This window comes from Pinus tabuliformis, chromosome 2_1, assembly GCF_031772625.1.
Source record: "Pinus tabuliformis cultivar Carrire ecotype Pingquan chromosome 2_1, CPIR1, whole genome shotgun sequence".
Classification (NCBI taxonomy): Eukaryota; Viridiplantae; Streptophyta; class Pinopsida; order Pinales; family Pinaceae; genus Pinus; species Pinus tabuliformis.
The window spans coordinates 284,594,129-284,616,200 of NC_142299.1; the positions used below are offsets into that span (position 1 = coordinate 284,594,129).

Genomic DNA, 22,072 nt, shown 5'->3' on the forward strand with positions numbered 1-22,072 from the left:
AATCACAATGGTCTTGATGCCATACAATGCCCTTAGAATCCCAGCTATTCTAAATATGTAAGTAATAATTCTAAAGCCCAATAACTAGGTGAAAACATTAATATCTTATTAGTTTTAAAATAGGAAATGAATAATTTTAGATTAATAATAATAAATTCAAGATGAAGCTAGATAACAAATTGGTGTATAATATAGCCTTATTTGTGGGACAAGAGACCCACCTCTACACAATGAATTTATTTCTAAAGTCTTTAAAAATTTTACACACTCTACCACTTCTAGGTTTGAACCCATGACATGTTAGGTGCAAACACATGTTCTTAATTATTAGTCGTCTTTAAATGATGATTGTTTTAATTTATGAGAAATTACATTGAAATATACCTTTAATTAATTTCACTTAGCTCTATTCAATAAGTAAAATGTTATGGATCTTCTCCAAAGGTGAGAAAACATATTATAATTTTGTTTTCAAGTGAAAATAATGATAGGCAATACTGACTACTATTCACAAATGCAACTTAAGTTACCAAGGTTATAAAGAGATAGACTTTCATAGTTGTGTGACCCTATGGAGTCACACAAAGATGAATTCTTTTAATTTGCCCTTATTAGTTATTATTAGTTCCAAAATTGAAAAAATGGATTATTTTAGATTATCTAAGTGTATTGTTTTGGTTTATAAGAAAGGGATATCCAATAACTATCATGTTATGGATTTTTAGCTAAGGTGGAATACATCTTTGTTGTTAGTTGGCAGTGACAATATCCATTATGGGATACTATTTATAAATGCAATATAACTCACTTAGTGCTATTTAAGAAAATTCATGTCATGTGAAATTACCTACTAGTGGTTTATAACTAGATAGACTTTCAGCCTTCTATGACCAATTTCAATTTTCTCTTTCAAATAAGTAAAATGTTATGGATTTTCTCCAAAGGAGGAAAAACCTATTGTAACTTTGTTGTCAATTAGCAATGAGGACAGTCATTATCAAATATCATTCACAAATATAAACTAATTGATCATCACTATTAAAGGGAAAGAAAAAGGAAAACCATGCTACCTAAAATAACCCACAAATGGTTTATAAGAAAATGAACATTCCCCTTTATATGACCATTGTCCAATACCTCTAAATTTTTTTCTATATCTTATTTTATATATAATTTATTGAATTTTAATCTGGATAAATACTAGATATTATAATAAATAAATTCTTAAATTTTAAAAAAACTTGGAATCATATCATCAATTAAAATTAAAATTATAAAATAATTAACTCATTTCAAATAAAATGTTATAAATGTCTTAACTATATAAATAATATATATTATAATAATCAATTAAATTTATTTTAGATAATTAAAAAAATGAATATTATCTTCTTCATTCAATTTAAGATTTTTCGAAAATGACATAATAAACTTTATTATAATTAAAACCTTCTAATTAAATTTGAAAAGTCCCACCAAACCAAAACATATATATTACTTTTATTTTATTTTTAAATCTAAACAAATAATATCATATACAACATTTAGATGAGTCTTTTATGTTCGCTGGGTAGTGCAGCCCATAAAACCAAAACATATATACTAGCATTTGCACCAGATGTTGCAAAGGAAACGTCGTAAGGCATATAATAAATGGTCATTGAAAATAATAATTAATAAAGAAAACTGAATGCAAAGGTGGAAGATAAAGCTAAACGATTAACATTATCTGATGGTTGTATTTCCACGTTTAAAATTAGATTACAACTTTGTAAATGGCACTTTATACATAGACTGGACACTTATATCTATATCCCATGAGCTAGTTCTTGATCATCTAAAATGTTTTTTAAATTTCAATAAAAAATTACAAATAATGGATTATAATGGATACAGTGCCCGGTGGCTTTCTAGCCTAACACTAGGAGAATCAAAGAGCAGAATCGTGGGTGTGGTTAGGCTAGCAGAATCACAGGTGTAATCTGTGGAAATGGCACACCCACAGGATGAGCGAAGCAGAGATCCATGGGTCCTCGAAATTTCAGAAAATTCAGCTGAACTGGATTTGGGGTCCCTCGGTTATGCACAAGAAATGCCTACCTGAGGGGTGTGTAAGTGCCCAAAAGAAAACTAAACTGTGTGCCAAAGTCCACCATGGTCTTCTGACACCTGCGTTGTCTGGAAAGAAGATAGTTGGTGGGATTGAGAGCAACCAACATCCAACCTTGATGTCGTAGAGCCTGACAGTGTAGGCCACTCTGGCAGAGTTGCACAACAATGGCTTCTTCAAGCTGAAAGATATTTCCATGGATAGAGGCACAATCCTTCAACAATCGTCTTAGATAGAGGCAGGAAACATAGGTCTTTCTGGTGCATTAACTGAAGAATGGAATGCATATATTCTTCAACCTAAGGGGGGATTTTCAGAACATTTTGATAGAATGGTATCTTGATCGGAAGGGCCCTGAAGTGTAAGAAGAATTCCCTCTGGGCATGGATGTCATCAAGAAAAAGTTGATGCAGCTGTTTGAAAAGAAAAATTGTATGGGTTTCCAGAACGAGTCTATGGGAGGAATGCCACCATTGAAATCAAACTCTCAATAATTTTGAAGGGTATGTTTCATAGATTTTGGAGAAAGCAATTAAATATTAACTAAAATTTTTGAGCTTGATGAAGATGGTCACTAGAGAGGTAAAGAAAATTACTAACTTGGGAAACATTGAACTAATTTTTGGGTTAAATAATAAGGGCACATTAGTCTTTTTAAAAGCTTCACGAGTCAACTGTTGATCAGAGGCTAGAATTTAACTCGCTATGTGTTTTCCAATGAAATTCATCGGTTGCAGAGATGACTTGTAGATGAATTTTCGGAGAGTAGATTACCTAAGTGATGAAATAAATTGCTCCTCAAACTGATTTTGTTTCCTAGGACCACAAATGTCACTATGAATTAACGCAACATCTGCGTTGCTCTAAATTTAGATATTTCAAAGCTATCCATCTTTTGCTTTCCAAAAACACATCCTTCAGCTCTGATTCCATGTTGTCAAATTGAATCACATCAACATCATGTTATCATTGGAACTAAATCGCATAGATACTATGAAATGAGATACTGACAATTTTATTACAAAGACAACGAAAAAGCAAAAGGATTTGGAAGTGCGTGAACAGATAATAGAGATTTTAAAACTAAACATTCCAATTCCTATATAATTTTCTTGTTATTAATAGAAATAAAGAGTCTGTGCAAAGCCTTCCACACAGAAATGGATCTGGAGACTTGTAAGACCAAACCACCAGACAACCATTGGACCACGTAGAACTATAAAAAGGTATGGGTACTTGCAGCAGTAAGATCAGTGTAAACCTGATCCATACAATGTTACTAATCCAGTCTAATAATAGCTACCACTGCAAACCATAACAGAACAGTCTAAAAATATCATGCCACATGGCAATAAACACCGTACTTAAAGAATGACAAGCATCCTCTCTAACAATAGAGACCACTGAAAACTATAATAGGACAGTCTACAAATATCATGCCACATGGCCCTAGTTGGTTATTAGAGCATGAAGAAATTTATCGTCTGTCATATCTTCACTTTTATATGTAGACTTCTGTCTATGCAAGTTCAACCTTTTAGAATCTGAAACACCCATCAAACTTGAAGGTGCCTCTGCATATCATTGATCACAAAAAAAAAGTTTGTGAACAATTGAACAAATACATGAATACACACTAAGAAACAAAATCTGCATAGCATATTGGCAGAATATCGAATATAACAAAAATTATTATGCATTCAACCTTTATATATTATTTTTGAAGCCAGCCAAAAAAGAAAAAATCTTTCATGTCCTCAATAATAGTGACTAAAGTAAAAATATGTTAATGAATGTCAACAAAAATAAACATGTGTATAACATGTTCATGTATGTATGGCATCAAGGCCCAATGACAGACTTATCAACTAACTTATTCAATTGTACAGTTCAGGTCCTACATTTTGATTTGATTTTGAGATCTGGCACAACTGAAGTACCATTTAATTCATCAATATAAATAGAATAATATTCTAAATAACTAAAAAATAAACTTTCTCGGAACAGCATATATGAAACTTATCCAACATTATACATAACAAGGTACTAGCCAGCTTTTGTGCCACTTTTCAACACAATGCTTTTGTTGTTGCATTTTGACAAGGAGATACATGGAGGAGTGCGCAACCTTGTAAAGATGGGGCAACCATCACAATATAAGATATCTCCACCAATAATAGCTATCTCACACAAGAAATAGAGATTAAATGATCCCTCCAACCTATCTCCACCAATAATAGCTATCTCACACAAGTAATAGAGATTAAATGATCCCTCCAACTTTTCGAATCACCTATATCAAAACATTTGCATCTGCTTTAACCGTTCAGCCCTTAGTGGGTTTGACTCTGTACACAACTTGATAATCAAAATATGGATTATGAGATCATGTGACCAAAACAAACCAAAGAAATGTAAAGATTCCTAGACCACTTTTCTTGAAAATAAAGAATAAAAAAATAGCAGATTAGCTTCCAGCAGTTATAGTAACCTAAAAGACTTTGATGAATCAAATTTATTAGTATAAATCAAACCTTTACATGAGTGCTAGGAAAAACAGATGTTCGAGGCATTTCTTGTACTTCACTTGACAATTTCTTTTTTGGCTTTCTCGGGATGAATGCATCTTGATGAGGTGTTACAGTAATAAAAGTTATTCAATAGCCACAGTACCAGCATCTGTGAATACCTTCACTTGGATAGAGAAAATCAATGGCCCTTTGTGGCTTCTTTCAAAGGATTTCTCTCTACAAGAACAATAGAAGAATGTTGTTACAAATATTAAAATCACTCACAAAATATGTAGACCAATAGAGAATGATCAGAAAATACACAAATCATATATACATACCAACAGCCCTAGCCCTAGCCCATTTCAATCTTCTACCAAGTATTGTTGCATTTTGGAATTAGTCCTCTATCAGTGCTTTACTGTCACAACAGGTATGCTAATATTTTTTACCAGAAAGATATGGATGTAAGGGTGTCCATCATCAAGATTACTGCTTTTTTTAATGGAGAAAGGACTTGTCACAAAAAGATTTCCAATTTTGCTACTTTCCACATTGCACTCATATTGACCTCTTTCACAACCCTTTTATCTAAAATGCCTTCAATATTTCCTTCACAAATCATCGATCTTCTCTGCACACAAATTCAGATCCACAACACCATTAGAATTCTAATTCTCCAATAATTTCATACCCACAAATACAAATATAGTTGTATTAACGAAGCTTACCCACGAGACGATATGACTATTTTCGCCATAAACATTTGTATCCACTAGTTCTCTCCCAAATATTATCTCAAAAGTCACAACTCCAAAGCTATATACATCACTTTCCTCTGTCAACTTGTGCATAGTGGCATATTTTTTCAAAGTAATGGCCCTATGAAGATCGAAGAATCCATTTTCTCTTTTGATTTTCAGTTCCAGATAAATTGAATGAAACAACAGAGAGAAAAATTGAATGGGAAATGTGTAATATTCAAGATCAAGGTATCCAAATGTACCCTTCACATCTATTGAGACATGGGTTGCTTCGCTTGAGGGGCCAAACCTAGACAACCGAAAGTCTGATAGTTTTGCTTCCATACATTCACTTGGAAGAATATTAGTATTTTTTATATCTCTATGAATTATGATAGGTTTACAACCGACAATGATTATGCAAGTATTCCAGTCTTAATTATTATTTTTACAGAGACATTGACATTAGTCAACTCATTTACATAAGATACAAAGTCTAAATTCATGGTTTTTTCAAGAGGGAAGGACACTCACCTTGAGATTCATTCAATACAATGTCAAGCCTTGTTTTTCAGTCAACCAACTCCTATAAAGCATTTGGCCCTTTACAACAAGAAAATAATAGTTAAGAATAGATATATATATATATATATATATATATATATATATATATATATATATATATATATATATATATATACACTGTACAGTAAGACAACACATATACATAGATAAATTGAATTGTTTTTTCCAGATTAAACACAAGACAAGATATCCTAGGATTTGACCCATACCATGGAGAATTCCCCTCAAGTTTCCCTTGCACATATCCTAGTAAATCAATTTCTGATTTCCTCCTTCACAAGAATATCCCACAAAGGGCACAAGATTTTTACGGTGCACTTTCAAAATCATAGTAACCTGTATTATACCTTTCCTTTCAGTGAGTCACAGTGCCCTTTGCACATATCTCATTTTAAAAATTCTGAAATGTTTCTCTAGAGATAAAAACATTTTATCTTTAATTAACAAAACCTTTCTTATTTATATAGGAAAATGTGAAACGCTGATGAATTAAGCACCATTTTGCAGAAGGCCATAGAATACAGGCCCAAATCCTCCTCCACCAATTTGCCTTCCAAATCCACCAGTTATTTCTTTGACCTCATCATAACTAAATTTTCTTCATTGAGGTAATGATAAGTCATGGCCCTTTGTGGCTTCTTTCAAAGGATTTCTCTTTTGAAGAACAATAGAAGAATGTTGTTACAAATATTAAAATCACTAACAAAATATGTAGGCCAATAGAGAATGATCAGAAAATACACAAATCATATATACATACCAACAACCCTAGCCCTCACCTGTTTCAATCTTCTACTAAGTACTGTTGCAACAGTAATTGACAAAAGCATTAATATTATCCCTCCAGCGACTGAAAAATTGATTATAACACTTTTACTGATACCAGGTTTAGATTTAGTGCACTGATTTGCGTCGCCTTCACAAAGAAGTGGATTGCCCGAAAGCCTATCAAACATAAAACACAATCAGAATATTGAATCTCAAATTTAGAGATCTCTATGATAAAACTATACGAAATTCCAGTAAAATGATCCATGTTGGAGAAGAGAATTAACCTGATCAATAAGTTTTTGTTGTTTCTTAAAATAGCCGGCACTGTACCAGTTAGATTATTGTTCTCCAAATTCCTGGATTGCATCTCTGAATATAAGTTGTGCATATGTGAGTACAAAGGTAGCCTTACCAGATAAATATAACATCTATCAAAGAGAAATTCTACTCACAATTCTCTCAAGTTCGTCAAATTAGCCAGAAATTCTTGTATTTGTCTAGTTAAATTGTTTTCAGACAAGTCGCTGCACAAATATAATTTTCAAAGAGCATAGTGATTAGAGTGCATTTTTTATTTATATATTGAAATTTGATTCTAATACTAAACTAGAATTTCCACTTACATTATAACAAGGACAGTGAGATGGGTAATACTGGAACGTATACTTGTAATTCCTTTTCTCGAGAGATTCCTGAGATTGAAATCAATCAAATAAAACGCAGAACAAATTTCTAAGATCTAAATAAACTAACTAAATATATAACTTGTAAAATTTTAGAAACTAGAGCAACTGACAACCCATAAAAGTTACGTTTGAATTACTACTCACAAGCTTTTGATTCTGGGGGATACATCGTTGTTATAGCCTAACCAGTCCCACAAAAAACTAATAGGTAAGCATGGATCGCCAGCCGAAGGATATGTGAAATTAATATCCAACTGAATTTCTCTTAAAGCTTGCACTGTAAAATTGAACAATGAGATAATTTCAATAGATCCCTCCATAAGATTTTTGGGTTTTGACGAGAAGAAAAAAAATGACCACTACAAAGAAAAATTGAACTGATAAAAGCTTCTGATAAATCATGGAATGCATACCATCTTGAGCGAATGTGCCATTTTGATGCAGATCACATTTATACACTCTTAATAAAAGTATTAAAAGCATCAACATTCAACCATTTTCCTATGCAATGTGACCATGAGTGCTAAACAATATTTAGTTGATCAATTGGTGTTGCAGACTGCCCTGGCAAATCCAATGCGTGAGTTCTGGGGAGATCAGATTCTATCCACAAATTCTGCTGGTGGTAATTGCCAATGATATCCAGATACATGGGCACAGAGTCAGAGTTCCTGAAGCAGTAAATTGTTTTGTTATTCTACACACCTGTAATCTCCTTTGGCACTGGATATAGTGCCTTGTGGCTTTCGAGCCTAACACGAGCGAAATCGAAGAGCAGAGTCACGGGTGTAACCTCTGGAAATGGTGCACCCACAGGATGAGCGAAGCAGAGATCCAACCCTCTAGAAATGGTGCACCCGCAGGATGAGAGAAGCAGCAACGATCCATGGGTCCTTGAAATTTTGGAAAATTCACCTGAACCAGATTCAGGGTCCCTCAGTTATGCACAAGAAATGCCTGTCTGAGGGGCGTGTAACCGCCCAAAATAAAACTAAACTGCATGCCAGAGTCCACCATGGTCTGTCGGGTGCCCATGTTGTCCTGCAAGAAGACAGTTGGCGGGATTGAGAGCAACCATCATCCAACCTTGATGCCGTAGAGCTTGACGCCGTAGAGCTTAAAGTTTAGGCCACTCTATTGAAATAGGGCAGAGGAATGGATTGGGTATACGGGGCATGTAATGGAGATATTTGTAAAATGGGGAGTCTCCGAATAGGAGAATGCCTGCGGATTGTGGGTAAAGAACATGGTCCAGAATGCAGTAGGAAATGAATGACAGAGAGCCCTCGCTCAGACCCATGCACCCGAAGACGAAATTGGGGATTTTCAAAACAGGGGAGACATGGATTGGACTAAGGTTCACAGAACTGAGGACCCCGTCTGCGAAGGTCCTGTCGACATAAGAGTAGTAGTATTGGCAGAGGCGGTTGTTGTTACACGCTATGGGAACTAGAAAATCGTTGGTCTCTTTTGTGCAAACGAATGAGCTGCAGGGGATAGGTCAGTAAGAGGTGGAGAGAATGGGGTTCAAAGTGGAACCAAGGGCCAATAAGGAATTGCATTCCACCCATGATAGCTCGTTCCTTGTATCGACCACCATTTCTTGTGTTTGAGGTGGGTTGCCCTCGGAAATGCCCATTGAACATGCGAATAACCCTCCAACTGAACGCACAGAAGGAATAAACTTGCAACTAAATTGCATAACAACCCTAGGACTTGCACGCAAGGCAAGAAATAGAGAATTAGGGTTAGATGCACTCAGTGAAGCCACGGAACAGAAATGGGACTGCGGTTATAAAGATGCAAATCATGATTAGTATCTAATGGTGGAAAAACATTTAATCGTCTAACAATGCATTTGACGAAAGGTAGTTGGGGGAGTTGATTTCAGAAAAACATTTAATCGTCTAACAATGCATTTGACGATCAGGATTATGACAGAAAGGTAGTTGGGGGAGTTGATTTCAGAGGAGAACGCCTTACGGCGTAATTACTTTTATTTTATTTTTAAATCTAAAAAAATAAAATCATATACAACATTTTAGATGAGTCTTTTATGTTCGCTCGGCAGCGCTCTTTCCACTCCATCTGTCTATTATATTGAGCCTCAATTTGGTCAAGCAGATGTGTATATAAACTTGTCAAGGATACAAGTTTTATATGCTGAAGGATAAGGAAATACCTACGGTATTTTGTTTACTCATATTTTTCCACAGTGCTAATCATTTCCGTAACTATTTTGATATTCTAATGGTTTTAATAACTATTTATGGGTTTTTGTCTTTTGTTAGTGATGTTTATTTTTAATTTAATTTTTAATAAGATAATTTTAATAATATTAAAATATTTTAATTAGAAATTAATTAGAATTATTTTTACTAATTTAATTAAATAATTATTATTTAGTTAATAACATAATAAACATTATTATAATGATTTTCTGCTTATAAATATTTTTATCTTAAATAGTTTCACACCAACAAAAATAAATAGTTCAAACTAAATAGTTTCACAAATCCTTCGGCAACACTTACAAAATATTGATTTTTAAAGCCATGACAATAATTTGATATTCAAAATCTTGGTTTTTCCATCCCTCAAAATTTTTTCGTTATGTTTTATTTCTCAATCCCTTTGCAGCAATGACAATTTTCATGGCGTTTCTGTGGAAAGTGGAGAGAGAAACTGCTCTTGGAAAAGAGTGTTGCCTAGATGTACAAAGATAGCTTCAACTACTGGAAAAGAGTGTTGTCTAGATGTATAGAGATAGCTTCATTAGTTGATTAAAAATTTTGAGGAATTACGATGAGTGTAATTTTATTGTAATCATTGATTTTTATTAAGTTATGAGGAATATATATATTGTTTCACAATTACAAAAAATTATTTATTATAAATTTAATAGGTAAATATAGATATGATTTATAAATATAATAATATTTAATCACCAAAATTAAATATAATTGATTAATAAATATTGTTATCGTTTTTAGTGAAAATATATTAAGTTATTAGTTTAATAATATCATGAAATTAGTATCCACAGTTTACATAATAGCAAGATTTTGTGACTCTATATATACTTAGATATTGAAAAATAAATTTTTTAAGATCCCACTACAAAAAACACTTATTCCTCTAGTCTCATTATAATAGGTTAATATTAATTACTCTTCCACTGTACATTCTAATTGGTTCTGAACCTATAACCCAAAAAACTATAATTATAAATAATAATAATGTATATAAAATTATTTAAACATAATTTCATCTGATGATATCTATAATTATAATTTATATATTTTAAACCTAATTTTATTGAATAATATGGTATGATCATGTGGAAGCATCTTACACAGGACAACTCATGACAGATAAGTATTTAATATATTATTTTATTAGATAGATGTTTACTGAATAGTTTTCACATTATATTTATTTTAATTATAAAAATTCAAGTTCATATATTTTCTAGAATAAATTAAATCAAATTATATAAGTTTGTTTGTCCAAATCTTATCCCACAAACAGTATCGAAAACTGAACGCGAACTCAAACTCGGTGACTATGTGTCCAGGTCTGGTGATAGCTTCAAAACTTACTACTCATGGATCCCATTAAGAAAAATAAAACCACATATTGGAAAGGATATGGTCTTTTTGATTTCCAGTCCATTAAAACACGAATGACCTAGAAGTTCTCTGAAAGTTCTTCATTCAATTTGGGATTTTTTTCAAATGACCTGATGCGCTTTCTTAAATTAAAACCTTATTATTAAATTTGAAAAAGTCCCGAGAGAACCAAAACATATATATTACTTTTATTTAAAAATAAAATAAAATCATATACAGCATTTTAGATGAGGTTTTTTTTATGTTCGCTGGGTAGTGCTCTTTCCACTATACCTATCTATTATATAGAACCTCATTTTTCCACACTTCTAATCATTTTCATAATTATTTTTATAAAAATATTGAATGGGTTTTCATAATTATTTTTATAAAAATATTGAATGGGTTTTTGTTTTCTTTCGGTAACTATGTGTAATATGTTTATTTTTTATTTTTTATTTTTTTATTTTTTTAATAAAATAGTTTTAATAATATTAAATTATTTTAATTAAAAATTAATTGGGGTTATTTTTAGTAGTTGAGTGGAATGGTTATTATTATTTTTATTTGGATTTAAATTTCAGTTATTAATGAGAATTGTTATTGTGGCTTTTGTCTATGAATATTGTTATATTAGATGGTCTGATACCAACAATTTTACTTTAGCCATCAAACTAAAAAAACTAATATTTTTTCTCTTTGAAATTAAAAAAAAAAAAAAAAAAAAAAAATCTTGTATTGAAACATAATATCTTAATAACATGCAAAAAAAAAAAATGGAAATGAACCAGGAAAAAGGAAAATTCATAGAGACCGTTGAATATTGAGAAAGGAAGAGGATAAAGCTCTTATTAAAGCAATATTCATAGAGACCGTTGAATATTGGGAATGGAAGAGGATAAAGCTCTTATTAATTTTGTTGTGCTGGTCGTTGAATACCGGTGAGCTTAAGTCGATTGCATATTCCCCAAATATTCAAGAATCCAACGGACATGGGCGTGGTCAAAAAATTGGCTGCGCCCATATTCGTCGAATTCCCGAATATTCGAGAAATCTGCAATCAACTTAAGGATGGCCATTGAATACTGAGAAGGCAAGAGTTGATACTATTATTAATCTTGCTGAGCTGGTTAACCTCATGACACATTATGAAGGTGCGAAATGTATCTTCAACTTCGTTATGATTGAGCGCATTTAACCCGCAATCATTAAACAGTTTAAACCAAATAGTTTCACAAGTCCTTTTGCAACACTTACAAAATGTTATTTGATGTTCAAAATCTTGGATTTTCAATTTTCAATAGTTTATCGTTAGGTTTCCTTTCTCAATGCGTAGTCCCTACACAACAATAACAATTTTCATGGCATTTCTGTGGAGAGAGAAACTGCTCTTGGAAAAGAGCGTTGTGGAGATCCATAGAGATAGCTTCATTAATCGATTAACAATTTTGAGGATTTACTATCGTTTCATTTTAACCATTGATTTATTCAGTTAAGAGGAGAATTCATGTTAATCAATTTACTAAAAAAATTTGTGAATTTTTTTTATTAATTTATTAAAAAGTTGTATCATATACTTAGGGGAGTAGTGAAAATCTGAATTAGAATATTTTGTAAAAAATCTTAATGTGACATAACTAGGAAAAATTTGCTAGAAATGTGACAACTAATTATGTAAATTTGGGTAAAATGTATTAATTATTAACAAGTTAGTTTTATACCGAAGCATCGGTTATGTAACTGAGGAGGCTCATATAAAACTGATGAATGCCCAAACTATTGTATGGAGAATCATTATTGATTGAATAGAGATTCCAATCCCTTGCCCCGTGGATGTTTCCTTGACACCATATCAAGGTTTTACCACGTAACTCCTGTGTTATTACTTGTGTGTTTGCATTCAGTTTTCCAGTCAGTGGCCTTCTTTCTTGGTTAATCTATAACTATAAATGCCTTCTTTCTTTCTTGATAGTAACTTATCAATCTACAACTGGTATCAAAGCTTGTTGAGTTGATTCTTTTGGAGACAAATGCATGCCAGTTGAGTTGAGTGAAATGCACGTGAAAGAAAAGGCTGCATAAGGGCCTGCGTGGTCATTCTTTGGAGGCGATTGTAGATTATTGAAGGGCTACATACTGGTAAGAGGAAGCTAGATCCGCAACGCTGCATTTCATTGCTAGTTTCGTCCATTTATTGATTTATGGTTGAGGAGGAGCCCTACGCTACCAGTCCATTTGCTGGTTTAGCCACTCTGTGTGACGCCCTTTGCCACCGTGTTTTTTCTCCCTGAAGAGTTGTGTGCTATCTAGCCCTGCGTCCTGTGAGTTATCGCTTAACCCTCTGCGTGTCCGTTGAAGGGTCATGTTGATTGCATGCTACCTAGAGCGGTGAAGAGGAGAGCCCTCTACGTGTTCGTTGAAGGGTTGCGTTGACTGCACGCTACCATAGTGGTCCCTGTGTTCTGCGTGGAACCATTGAACCAGAGGTTATCTCTTTGTATCTGCGTGTTGTTGGCTTGAAGGTTGCTGGTTTGAAAAACGTGGAGAGCAACACTACTGTGGTGAAGGAGCTTGCGTGTGGCCAGAGGTGCTGCCAGAGCAGAGCTTGTGAGCTGCTAAAGGTGCCAGAGCAGAGCTTGCATGCTGCCAGAGCCGTCGAGGATGGACTCCAAACCCTTATTAGCAAATATGGATCTGGGTAAATTTTTTTAATTTGCGAGAAATTTTTCTAGAAATTTGTTCAAATTTGGAGAAAAGAAAAACAAAGGGGTCGATTTGTTCAAATTTGGAGGAAAGAAAATCAAAAGTTTTTTTCATTAAAATTGAAGGAAAGAAAAAATTCAAGGGGTTTTTCCATTAAAATTGAAGGAAACAAAAACAGAGGATTTTCATTAATTTGAAGGAACAATCTATTGAGGGGTTGTTTTTTGTTTGAAAAATGGAATTATTTTTTTTAATACAAAAAGTTTTTTGAAGAAAGGGAAACAAAAAAAAATATAAACCCTAGTTGAAAGACTGAAACCCTAAGAGAAAAAAATGGCCAAGATGTCGAATGCAAAATTCGAGGTGGAGAAATTCACCAACAAGAGCAATTTTTCTCTTTGGAAACAGAAAGTTAGGGATCTGTTGGTGTAACAAGGCTTGCACAAGGCATTGGACGGGGCAACTAAGAAACCTGCAACCACGATTGATTCAGACTGGGAGGACTTGGATGCCCGAGCTCTCAGTACTATCAGGTTACGCTTGGCGGATGAGGTTCTCTTCAACATTGTTGAAGAGAGTACAGCTTCAGGTTTATGGGAAAAACTAGAAAAACTCTATATGACAAAGTCGTTAACTAATACAATTTATTTGAAAAGACAACTATACAGTCTTCGAATGAAGGAGGGTTCAAAAGTTGCAGAACATTTGAATGTTTTTAATAGACTCATATGCCAATTAATAGATATGGAAGTTAAAATTCAGGAAGAAAACAAAGCTATAACCTGTCTGTGTTCTTTGCCTGAATCATGGGACCACTACATAACTTCAATTAGCTTGAGCACCACTGATTCTTTGAAATTTGAATCAGTTGTGGGAGCTCTCTTGTCTAAATAAGTACGACGGAAATCTAGTACTGAAACAACTGCATTAGAAGCCATGATAGCTAGAGGACGGTGAAAGGAAAGAGGAGAAAAAAACAAGGGGGTCTTCCAGATCTAAATCAAAGGGAAATTGGACACCTAAAGAAAGACTGTTGGAAATGGAAAGAATCTGATAACCCAAAGAAGGAAGCAAATTAGGTTGATTCAGGTATGATAGATGAAGTTTTATCTACTGAAGAATCATGTATGATAAATGAAACATCACTTGAATGTAATGTCTCTCAAGGTTTAGAAAGCTAGTTGTTAGACTCTGGTGCTTCTCATCACGTGTCCACACAGAAATTGGTTTACTTCATATGAAAATTTAAATGGTAGTTCTGTGTTTATGGGTAATAATGTATCATGTCAGACTATTGGGATGGGAAATATCAGGATTAAAATGTATGATAACACAGTTAGAATATTAACTAGTGTTAGACATGTACCTGATTTGAAGAAAAAATTGATTTCTTTGGGAGTGTTAGAATCACATGGTTACAAGTTTACAGGTCAGAATGGCGTGCTAAAATTATTTAAAGGCACCCTATTTGTTATGAAAGCAGAAAAGATCGGAAATCTTTATAGACTCAAAGGAAGTACTCAAATCAGTGAAACAACGATTGTGTTAGAAAAATAAGAAGCAGGTACTCGTCTGTGGTATCATTGATTGGGTCACATGAGCGAGAAAGATCTTCATATACTGATGAAAAGTAAATCTCTTCCCGATCTGAAATCTTTGAAGTTAGATTTCTGTAAACATTGTGTGTATGGAAAATAATGTAAACATAGTTTAAAACTGGAAATCATAATAGTAAAGATATTTTAGACTATATTCATTCTGATTTGTGGGGACCATCTCCTGTTGTATCATATGGAGGTGCTCTATATTTTTTAATGTTTATTGATGATTTCTCCTGTAAATTTTGGGTCTTTATGCTAAAAAAGAAAGTTGATGTATTGAATGTCTTTAAATAATTTAAAGGGTAGAGAAAAGAACAGGAAAAATCAATTAAATGTTTAAGAACTGACAATGGTGGTGAATTCACTTCAATAGAATTTGAACAATACTGTAAGAATAAAGGAATTGTTGGACACAAAATTGCTATTTATACTCCTGAGCAAAATGGTGTTGTTGAACGTATGAATCAGACTCTTATGGAAAGACCCAGAAGCATGATCAACAATGTTAACTTGCAAAAGGAGTTGTGGGTAGAAGCAGTATCCACTGCTTGTTATTTAGTTAACAGATCACCTTCAGTAGAAATTAATTGTAAAATTCCTGAAGAGGTCTAGACAGGTCAGTCTTGTGATTATTCACATTTAAGGATATTTGGCTATGATGCTTATTCTCTTAGTCCTAAAAATCAGCGTTCAAAATTAGATCCAAAATCGAAATGTTATGTCTTTGTTGGGTATGACTATGCAGCGAAAGGATACAGGTTGTGGGATCCTACATCACAGAAGATATTCATTAGTAGAGATGCAACATTTGATAAATCTTCTCTTTTAAAATAAAATGTTGAAAGAATTGAACAGGAACAAGTATCACCAAATCAACAAGTTCAGTTGGAGGCTAGACCTTTCGGTGATAGTCAAATAGAAGAAGATACTTCTGGAGAAAAAGGCGTTGAAGATACAAAGGAAGTTGTTGAAGTTTCTAAACTAGTTCAACAACCAGCCACTCTAAGAAGGTCTACAATGGAAAGAAAAACTCCCAAAACGTATGAAGATTCTGCTTCATCTTTTGCTTTGATTTCTGAAGATGTGGAACCTTCTTGTTATCAAGAAGCAGTAGATGATACAGATACCGAAAAATGGAAAAGGACTATGGAAGAAGAAATGGATTCCTTAGCCAAGAACAATACCTGGGATCTTGTAGAACTTCCTAAAGGGAGAAGTGTTGTTTGATGCAAGTGGGTCTTCAAACTAAAATGGAAATTTGATGGAAGTATCGAAACGTATAAGGCGAGACTAGTAGCAAAAGGGTATTCTCAAATTGAAGGTATCAACTTTCATGAGATATTTTCGCCACTTGTAAAACGTGTTTCTATTCGTACTGTTTTGGCACTAACTGCATTACTTAACCTTGAGTTAGAACAGTTAGATGTTAAAACAGATTTTCTACATGGTGATTTGAATGAAGAGATATATATATGGAACAACTAGAAAGTTTTGTACAAGGTCGCGGCGGAAGATTAGTTTGCAAGCTCAGGAAATCATTGTATGGTCTGAGGCAGTCTCCCAGACAATGGTACAAAAATTTTGACTCCTTCATGGTGAGCCAAAACTTTATTAGAAGTGAGTATGATCATTGTGTATACTTCAAAAGCTTCAATGGCATATTCATTATCTTAGCTTTTTATGTTGACAATATGCTTATTGCAAGCAAAAGCATGGAAGAGATCAACAGGTTAAAGATTCAGTTATCTAGGACATTTGATATGAAGGATCTTGGAGCAGCAAAACATATCTTGGGCATGGAGATATGCAGAGATAGGAAAAATGGTAAGCTTTGGTTATCACAATAGAAGTATGTGGAGAAAGTACTTGAAAAGTTATGTATGAACAATGTGAAACCTGCTAATGTTCCATTAGCTTCCCATTTTAAGCTTTCTTCGGTTTTAAGTCCTACAACGGATGAAGAAAAGAAGTATATGTCTCATGTACCATATGAAAATGTTGTAGGCGACTTAATGTATGTGATGGTATCTACAAGACTTGACATTTCACATGCAATTGGAGTTGTTAGCAGGTTCATGGCAAATCCAACTGAAGAACATTGGCGAGTAGTGAAATGGGTGCTTCGATATCTAAGAGGCACAAGTGAGCATTGCATCATCTTTAATGGTAGTGAAGGATCAGTTTGCAAATATGTAGATGTTGATTATGCAGGTGATTTGGACAAAAGAAGATCTACTACAGGTTTTGTCTTTACTCTTGCAGGTGGAGCAATTAGTTGGATGTCAAAGCTTCAAGCAACAGTTGCATCCACTACCGAAGTAGAATATATAGCTGCTTCAGATGCTAGTAAAGAAGCAATCTAGTTAAAGGGTTTACTTGATGAGATTGGAAGGATGCAGGAGAAAGTGAATGTACTTTTTGACAATCAAAGTGCTATCCATTTGGCGACAAATCCCAGAACCAAACACATTGATGTAAGGTATCATTTTCTGAGACATTTGATCGATGGCGGAAAGGTAGCTCTTCAAAAGGTCCATACACAGGAGAATTGTGCAGACATATTCACAAAGCCAGTGACAGTAGAGAAGTTGTGATGGTGTTTAGCTTCTCTTGGCTTGCAGACAAGATGATGAATGAGCATGGGCAAGGGATTAGGAAAATTGTTGTCGAGGTGGAGTTTGTTGGAAGTGTGACAACTAATTATGTAAATTTGGGTAAAATGTATTAATTTTTAACAAGTTAGTTTTATACCGAAGCATCGGTTATGTAACTGAGGAGGCTCATATAAAACTGATGAATGCCTAAACTATTGTATGGAGAACCATTATTGATTGAATAGAGATTCCAATCCCTTGCCTCGTGGATGTTTCCTTGACACCCTGTCAAGGTTTTACCACGTAACCCCTATGTTATTACTTGTGTGTTTGCATTCAGTTTTCCAGTCAGTTACCTTCTTTCTTGATTAATCTATAACTATAAATGCCTTCTTTCTTTCTTGATAGTAACTTATCAAACTACGAAATTTATATAGTTTTCCCAATTATAAAAGATATTTATTATAAATTTAATATGTAAACATGAATATGAGTTAGAATAATAATAATACTTAATCACGGAAACTAAATACAAATAACTATTAAATATTGTAATTCTTTCATGGAAAATATGTTAAGTTATTAGTTTAGTAATATCATGAAAAAGTTTACAATTTTTTTTGTTTTGTTTTTTTTTTTATATATATAAACTAAAAATTAAGGGAGAATGTATCTACAGTTTACATGTAGCTAAATAATTGCAAGAATTTGTGACATTGCACCAAATAAAACATTGGAAAATACTCTCTTTGAAATTCGCACAACAAAAATCAACTATCCCAAATTCTTTGCACAGGCTGATACATTGAAAGATACTCTTTTTGAGAGCCCCATAACGAAAGACACCTCTCCCTGTGGCCGGCTAATATTGATTACTCTCCAGGTACAAATTCTAATTGATTCTGAACCTATAACCCAGAAATATATAATTATAATTAATAATATATATATATATATATAAACATAGTTTTATTGAATAATATGATAGGATCATGCGGAGGCATGTGACAACGGAGAGCTCATGGCAGATAAGTATTTAATATATTATTTTATTAGATAGATGTTTATTGAATAGCTTTTATATTATATTTATTTTTTATTTTAAAAATTCAAATTCATATATTGTCGAGAATAAATTAAATCAAATTATATAAGTTTGTTGTCCAAATTTTATACCACAAACAGTGTCCAAAACTGAACGCGAACTCAAACTCTGTGACTGTGTACAGGTCCGTTGGTAGCTTCAGAACTTACTAGTCATGGATCCCATTAGGAAAAAGAAAACCACATGTTTGAAAGGATATGGTCTTATAATTTCCAGTCCAGTAAAACACGAATGACCTAAAAATTATCTGAAAGTTGAACTGTATCACACAATCACTGCTTTTCGGAAGCTGCCCGCATTGAATAAACTTCTGAGCTTAATTGTGTAAAGTACTAAAGCTATGCGAAAGCAAAGAAAAGCAGAAATCACTCTCCACCCTCCATTGTTTCTACCTTTCAATAGTGCGTATTTTTTAATGGAGGAGGTAGATATTCTTTCGTTGGTAAAGAAGAAATATTTTTTTAAGGTATGGAACAGCATCTTTCATTGCTACGTCGCTGTCCACTATGATCTCTTTTGGGGCTCGACAGCCTGTACAGAAATGTCCAGATTTTCTGAAACAGCGGGCTCAGAAGAGACTAACCAACTTTACTCAACTTGGCTGATATTTTTTTCTATACACCGTTTCTGCATGTGTTGTGCTTTTTAGGTAGATGACGAATGCTTGCGCAAATTGTTGTTATATATAGAGAGGTGGGGAGGACATATACGGGGTAGAAGGGAAGTCAGCTGGCCTGCCTTTTGGGAAAAGGTAGGGTTTGTACCCAATAGACCTATTATTGTTATAACCCATAGGATTTATACTGTTATATGAGCCACTGCGCTGAATTGTAAATTTCAGCAGGAAATATGAAGATAGAAGGGGCGCCATGGGTGGTGAGGCAAGTGTGGTCGGTCCTGAGCACAGTGCTGAAATCCAAATCAAATACCGTCAAGGGTAAAGCAGCCCACGCATTGAAGACCAAGATCGCTGTTCTTGGCCTCATCAAGAACAAAAAGATATTCGGTGCAATTTCTCACAAAATGAATTATCTGTTTGGACTTGAAGAGGGCCGAGGGCAATATTCCAGCGACAACAATACGGCATTGACGATGTATTATGCTTTGGCTCCCGTCGATGAGATTCCTTGTGAAGATCTTCAGGAGCGCGAGCAGGAATTGGAGCATCTATCCCACGCAATTCTTGAGTCAGAGTCGCTCTCTGATAACCCTAGAAATTCTGTTTCAGCTATTGAGAGCTCGCGAATGTCTACGTGCTCGGTCGAGGACGAGATCGACATTTTGGCTGAGGATTTCATTAGAAATAGAAGGTTTCGAAGCCAAATGCTATTGCAGAAGCAAAACTCTTTCCAACGATATCGGGAGATGTTAGACCGAAGCGTGTGAGCGTTAATGGCCTCGCATGGTTATGGGATGTTTAAAGTTGCAGAGGACGAGGCTGAGAAGATCAAGGAAAGTTATTCAATCAGTTGGCCATGATTTCATTACCCTGCGGCGAACATAGGGAATTTGAAGAGAAGCATTCATGATAGATGACTTGATCTGGTTTAACCGTTTATAGCTGATAATCAGATGCGATTCCTTGTTATTTTAAATTTGTTTTAACCATTTACGGATCATTGCTTATATTTATAGATTCTCCTGGTTCTGTCATTGAACCATGCAAGCTGTATATGGTCATTTTGGGCTCAATAAATAAACTCTCGGTAACTTTGGCCTATTGCACGCTGACTCCGTTACTAGTACTGCAATGCCATAGTAACGTGTTTTTTAATTCTGGTTATAGCTAAAAAAGTTATTAGTCGTTTTGTCTCGTACCTGCACCATTAATTTTTTTCTTTTGGACGTGTAAATGTAATGTATCTATATATATATATATATAATTACACTGAACTTGTATGCTAATAATATGTTAAATGGTGAATAAAGATATGTGAAATTCACAGCTAATTATAGAGCTGAAATTGCCAATTACCCTTCTAATCGAACAATACACAACATAATACACTTACTAAGAAGTCTCTTCACATTATAATATGTTAAATGGTGAATAAAAATATTAAGATCATGACTATATGTGAAATGGTGAACAAAGGTATTAGAAGTTAAAATTCCCAGCTACCACTTGCAAAAGTGAAATTCCCAGCTACCAATTACGATCGAAAAGTACAACATAACACACTTATCAATAAGTTTGTTCACATTCTAATATGTGAAATGATGGTTAAAAATATTAACATGACACTAAACGTAAAATTCCCACTTACAGCATATGCAAACATAAACAAGGGCAAATGTCCCTGCCACTGCCTACATTTATGAAGCAATTCGGAATCGTAAAATGGTAGAGAAAGCTTGGTTAGCAATTCGAGTTGAGTTTTGTTAACAATTGGAGTTCAGTCCAGTAATGCATTTAACTAGATATACCATACATGAAGATACAAGGTAATCGTTAGATATCTTTCATCTACCTATGACTGCGTAATACACCTAAAAAAAATTCACTCCATGAACGATGAGAGCTATATACTATGGATGCATGCCATGAATTTTTACAGAATAATTACAATAAAAGTTATACTAAAAGTGTTTAATAATACACAGAAACATAAAACATGAGTAGAAAATTAAAAGAATTGATTAGAACATTGTTCATCACGAAACCCATGAAGGTGGTTCTACAACAACACGAACACTCGTGTTATTTCTGCGAGGTTCATGAGGCTTCCTCGTATTCTCTCCAACATCATCACAACTTTGGAGGAACTGAATTTCACCCGCATCCATTTGGGCTTGTTCCACGAGTCTATTCTCCCAAGGCTTTGAATCCAGCTCCAACCCTAACTATATTAGTGTAAGGTCTTGTGCCGAGGATTTGACCATAATTAAAATCCGCCAGAAATAGAGCATCCTATCAAGGACTTGTACAAATGAATTTTCAAGTGACTTTTCTACACTGAACATAGTTTAGTTTGATACCCGATCGGAGAGAGAATAAGCAATGGCCCTCTCACATTTTATTGCACCGTCTTGTATCATTTGTAGTTTTGCAT

General features: G+C 33.9%; 1 protein-coding gene and 1 pseudogene across 1 annotated transcript; one reads left to right on the forward strand and one right to left on the reverse strand.

The window, feature by feature from the left end:
• Positions 1-7,947: 7,947 nt before the first annotated feature.
• LOC149199887 (aspartic proteinase PCS1-like) lies at positions 7,948-9,044 on the reverse strand (annotated as a pseudogene).
• A 10,824-nt stretch (positions 9,045-19,868) lies between these two features.
• LOC149199888 (uncharacterized) lies at positions 19,869-20,405 on the forward strand. Its single transcript, XM_089400756.1, has one exon. It carries the CDS (start codon positions 19,869-19,871, stop codon positions 20,403-20,405), a length of 537 nt encoding a protein of 178 aa, XP_089256882.1.
• Positions 20,406-22,072: the final 1,667 nt, after the last annotated feature.